General features: G+C 58.4%; 1 protein-coding gene across 1 annotated transcript in view; it reads left to right on the top strand.

Moving 5' to 3' along the window:
• The first annotated feature begins 5,394 nt into the window (after nucleotides 1-5,394).
• HOXD11 (homeobox D11) overlaps nucleotides 5,395-5,658 on the top strand; it is a 1,831-nt gene continuing 1,567 nt past the window's right edge. Inside the window, exon 1 of the mRNA XM_004375585.1 lies at nucleotides 5,395-5,658. Coding sequence (XP_004375642.1) covers nucleotides 5,395-5,658 — 264 coding nt within the window.

Genomic DNA, 5,658 nt, shown 5'->3' with positions numbered 1-5,658 from the left:
GAGAAGACTAGAAATTCTCTTCTCACTGTCTCTGCTACCAGCCAACTCTACCAGAGGCCAAGCCACCATCCCTTTTATAGACCATGTCTGGCCTGCCTCAGCAGAGCCTGCAAGGCCCTGGGCCTTGTCAGGCTCACCCCCTGGAGACAGGTTCCTGGACACCTAGCAGGAGTTGTTCTGGGTGTTGTGGGGTGGTCAGCCTTAACCTCAGTGAACTGAAGGGTCCCCAAGTTCTTGCCACCATCCCTGTCTCTTCCCCCTCCCCATCTGCAAAGCAGCACCCCCAACTCCGAGTGAGACGCACGACAGCCTGAGGATTCTGGATTCCTTCCCAAAGTCTAATGGCTTCTTTTCTGTGGAGGCCCAGAGCTTCAACCAGGAGTGGGCACCTCTCGGGGAGCCCTGAGCCTCAGCCCCACTGACCTCAGTTTACTGTTTAGACTAATTGCATTTCTCTGCTGTCTAGTAGTTGTCATGCATGTCTTGTTTTGTTTTGATTTTATCAAAAACAATAGCTTGTATATATGGGACAGATAGAAATGTTTTGATCAGAAATAAATACCCAGTGTCCAGCTAAGCCGTGAGGGAGCTGATGCTGATTTTTCAAACAGCTTCAGATTCCCTTCTAATGTTTTTCAGGACTCCAAATTCGTTTTTCTTTCCTCATTGCTGTTTCATGGCGGGTGTTGACTGTTCCTTAAATGAGAAAATGGCTTCCGAGGCAATCAGGAAATGGTACATAAAAGCCTGTGAACAAAATATGTATGAAATGTCCAAAATTGGGTGGGGGAGCCATGGGCATATTTGAGTGTGTCTCACACACTATGAGGACCCTCAGCTTGCTGCGGGCGGAAACATCTGTACTTTGTCTAAATTCTCAAACTTCTAAGCCCGTTGTTTTCTGGGGGGAATGCTACAATTTGAAATTCCTCAGATTTCAATACAAAACATCTCTGTCTGCCAAATTTTGGCCAGGCTTCTCCAGAACAGGCTGTGCCCTGTGGAAATCCTCGATCCTGGTAGTCCGGGAGCGCACAAGGCCACTTCCTTGGGAATTGTGACCTCTGCACCCCGTGGGCCTTCGGAGCCTCTGGCTCAGGTCGGGAAAGAGTACACCTCTTTGGCACTCACTGTCCTCTTGTAGCCCCCAGCTCACTCATAGGAGGAAGCCAGAGAATGACTGATTTGTGTCAAGAAGGAGAATTAGCAAAACCGCTATGTCTCTAATACCAAGTGTTTCACATTCCAAATCCCTTCCCTGAAGAGAATTTGATGCCTATTTTTAAAATATATTTTAATCGTTCCTTCAAATATATGTATGTATATACAAGGGAAAAAAGAAGCAAGAGGCTGCAGAGGCCCTATGAGCAGAAATGTTTCCCCACCAGGCTGGGCGCAGGGAGGAGGTGGCACCCGGAACCAGGTCTCCCAGTCTGAGTCCGCCTTGGAGGACTGCCTCCTCAAAAACAACAAAGACAGAGGCCGCATTCAGACCTCGGTTCCGGAGGGCTGGGGAAGGGAATAGGAACCCGGACTTGCTCAGGCGCAGGCCCTAAGAAGAGCACACGTAGGCCTTTATCTTCCAGAATATACCATTAAATCGCGGCGTTCTTTTCCTTTAGGCTACGGTTGTGTAGGGGGAGGGGATATGCATGGAGACCACTTTCCAAAGACAATTAAATTATTCTAAATGTAAAAGCTTGTCTGTCGGTTGGGGGTTCAGGAGTGTTTTCCAAATCTTTCCCCCTTACTGATCGGCACAGACACAAAGACGGCGTGCCCTCTTTCTTTCCCTAGCCGAGGTCCCGGCCGAGATTCGGAACCAAGGCGAAATTCGTAAAAAACAAACGCCGGAGAGAAATGATGATGAAATCTGAGTGCTCAACATTCCCTAGCACAAAGACAGACGCGTCTTCCGAAACGCCGCAGTCCACGCGGGCCTCTAGGATAAGAAAAGGGTTTTAGAACCAGAAAAAACGGCCTTGTCTGGCACTAAATCCGTTGCGAGCTCAGAGGGCCGACCGGGGGACGCTTTAGGGCCTGGGGGCTCTCCCCAAGGGAGGCGGGCTGCAGAGGCTTCCGGGAGGCTGGCGGGCGGAGGAGAAATCCGGAACCGTTGTAAATATTCATGTATGCGAGTGTGTGTGTGGGGTGGGGGGTGTCCCTCCTCCCCGCCTCTCCCAGCTGCTTCCTCCCCCCTCAGTGATGGGGGGGGCGGCGCCAGTCCAACCGTCCTTGGACAAAGGTGATGTCCCCACATTTTTGTTTTCCTGTAGCTTGACTTGAACAACCTATTCAGGAGGCTCTACAGGGAAGGGACTGGCTCTGGGTGTCCCCCCCCCTTCTTATTTCGCTTCCTAAAAGAGCATAAATAATTAAAGTTTGGCAGAGAGGAAAAGCTTCCTTGCAGAACTGTAGTGGCAATAAATGAAACGACTCAGAATCCATTCCCCAGTCAGCTTTTACGAGAGCTGCCAGACAGTGTCTGTTCACGTTCTCCAGATACCAGGGGCGCCCTGACAAAGTTAAGGTCAAGTTAGTGTCTTATCTTGGGTGGCTCAAAACACCGCATCGCGTCCTGGCGCTGCGCGGAAAGCTACCTCTTGCAGAGCTGCTGGCTGCGAATCGAAGGCCGGGTGCGCGCCTGGCGTTTCGGGTGGGGCTGCACAGGCGGAGGACAAGGCCACAGCGACGGGGTCTTCACGGTAGGTTCTGTAGCGGAACGCACGGGTCCAGAGGCTGCGGTTTTCCCTGGGGTCCGGAAAAAGGACCGAGGACCAAGGAGGGGCTGGGGTCTAAGGGTGAAGACCGCAGGGCCCAGAACGAAAGCCGTGGGCTCTGTGTGGGGGCAGGGGTCCACGCTACCGCGGGGAAAGGGGCCCGCTGCCCCCTTCGCCTGGGCTCCCGCGCGCGGCTGCAGATGGCGCACCCTCCCCCGCCAAAGCGCGGCTCCCGCCGTCCCTGCCGTCGCCATGTCGTTGAACTTGAATGGTTCGTCCTCCTCATTTTCCCCTTAGGCGGTCAGCAGGCTCCACTTTGGGGGCGGCAGGCTGCCTGCGTCCGGTCCCCGTGCCTCGAGCAGAGAGGAGGTGAGGCAATTTTGCGTACCCCCAGACCCAGAAAGACCCATCCTGAGGGTCCCTCCGCCGCTGCCCTGGGTCCTGAGCAGCCGCAGGGCCAGTGTGCAGTGTCCGGGGAGCCATTTTAGGAGAGAGATCCAGGGGCGTCAACCGCAAGCGCGAAAGGGAGAGACTTGGTCCGGGGATGCAGATGGAGAGACAGATGCGTGTGCCCGAGGTCTGGGCTGAGGAGAAGGGGGTGAGCTGGAATCTGGGCGCGGGTGTCACCTGCGGGGAGGGGGCACCCAAGGACGGGCAGTTCTGGGGGGTGGGAGGTTTGGTGGGTGTTCTCCAGTCGTCGCCGACCAGTTTGCGCAGTGTTGGGGAGGGAAGCAGGACTGGGAGGGGGTGGAGGAGGGAGAGGGAGGGAAAAAGGGAGGCAAGAGAGGGAGGAAGGGGGAACATCGGGCCATAAAATAGATATTAGCTCCGACTACCCGCCTTTCTTCTGTCTGTTGGCACAGTGGGCAGAGTGCACGGCACCGACACTGCGGCGACCCGGGGCAGGGACGGAGCTAGCCCCACAGCCAGCGCCGTCTACCCCGGGCGCGTAGGGCTAAGGCCCATGTCCCAGTGCTGGGATTGCCTGGGCAGAGGAATCCTGGGGAGAGGGCAGTCTCCTTCCCTTGATTCTGGGATTTGGGATTGGGCGCTTCTGTTGGGGAGACTGATTCTACCTTTGCAAAGCGCCCGCTCTCCCTGAGGTGGAAGCCCAGGCCTCGCTCGCCTGGACCCCGGGGCTCGGAAAGCGGGCCGCGGCAGCCGCGGAGGAGAAGAGTGAGGCACTGAAGAATCCGTCTCTAGGCCAGGTGGCACAGAGGGACTCGAACGGGGAGGCAGACGCTGCCGAGAGCACACCCCCCAGAGCCAATGGACCTCACAGGGGGCCACAGTAACTGTGCCGGCCCAAAGGTGCCAGAGGAGCCTGGGGAGCCGCGCTGTCGATGCGCGACGCAAGAAGGGGCGGCGTGTGAGGCAGGCTGATGGCAGGCCAGGCTGGAAAACAGAAGGGGTGAGGCGGGTGGAGGCTCGGGTGGTTGGCCCCTTGTGGGAGGCGAGCAGGAGGCCCGGCACCTGAGAGTAGGACTCCAGATTCTTTTGTTCACCAGACCCCCCAGCTTCCAGAGAAGCTGGGGCCAAGGGGAATCTCCACTGGCCGAGCATCCTCCTCCCTTTAGCACTGGGCGAGAGGAGGCAGAGGGGAGGCAGGGAGAGAGACAGAGGCTGTGACACACCACTTGGGTGAAGGAGGAGAGAAGCAAAGGGGACAGAGAGAGAGGGGAGGAAAAAAGGCAAGGAAAGTAAGAGAGGAAGGACGAAAGAAAGAGGAAACAAGAGCGGGAACAGCGAGAGAAGAAAAAGACTGAAGAGACTGGGGAGGGACAGAGAGGAGGAAGGAAACCAAAGAGGACTAGAGAAGGCAAGAGGGCCGGGTGGGCGCAGAGGCCTGGCCGGGTGAGCGCCTGGGAGGGGTTTGGCGTGGGATTTTCCAGGCCAGCACTCGAGCCTCTGGGGTCAGAAGTCGAGAGAGCCAAGTTCCTACGCGGTGAACTGCTTGGGGCAGAAAAATATGTAAATCAGGGCTCCCCGCGCCCCAGAGAGTGACGCAGTTACACCCCTTGAACGACAAGCAACAAGCTCCCGGCGGGCGGGCGAGCTGCGGAGGAAGGCGGCGTCGCGGGGGAGGGAGAGGCTGCAGGAAGGGGTGGGAAGGTGGGAACCTCACACCTTCACACCTAGTCCCCTGCGCCCAGGGCGGGGACTCCCCCCTCCGCTCGCCGCTCTTCTCCCTTCCCCCTTCCTCCTCGTTCCTCCGCCTCCCTCCTCCTCCCCGCCGGGCCTCGGTCCGCGTACTTAAAGCGGCGCGGGCGGGCCGGCGCGGGCGGGTGGCCCGGCCGGGCGGTGGCAGATGCGCCCGGCGGTGGCAGCCGCCGCCGGCGTGCAGGTGAACGGCCTCCGGCGCAGCCTGGTCAGAAGGAGCCGAGGGAGAGCTGGCGGGAGAAGGAGGCCCGTCTGCCCCCAGCGCGCGCGCGTCTCGGCGCCAGAAGCCGTCCCGGGGCGTGTTGGCTAGCGCTGATATAGATATAAGGACATTTCTCTCCATGGCGTCACGTGACATAATTACCACCAGAATCAATCAAGATGAATTGCACGTCAGCGCCCGGTGGGGATTTTTGCTTAGTTGATCCTGGCCCAAGCCTCTTGTGCAATCGATGGCTCAGGTTGGCGGCGCGGAAAGCGACCCGGGGCTCGCCGGCGCGCACGCCTCGGAGCCATGAACGACTTTGATGAGTGTGGCCCGAGCCCAGCTAGCATGTACCTGCCCGGTTGCGCCTACTATGTGGCCCCGTCGGACTTCGCCAGCAAGCCGTCGTTCCTGTCGCAACCGTCGTCCTGCCAGATGACTTTCCCCTACTCGTCCAACCTGGCGCCACACGTCCAGCCTGTGCGCGAAGTGGCCTTCCGTGACTACGGCCTGGAGCGCGCCAAGTGGCCATACCGCGGCGGCGGCGGCGGCGGCGGCGCAGGGGGCGGCGGC

The sequence above is a fragment of the Trichechus manatus genome, unplaced genomic scaffold (assembly GCF_000243295.1).
Source record: "Trichechus manatus latirostris isolate Lorelei unplaced genomic scaffold, TriManLat1.0 scaffold00037, whole genome shotgun sequence".
Classification (NCBI taxonomy): domain Eukaryota; kingdom Metazoa; phylum Chordata; class Mammalia; order Sirenia; family Trichechidae; genus Trichechus; species Trichechus manatus.
This window is presented reverse-complemented; position numbering and strand designations above follow the sequence as displayed.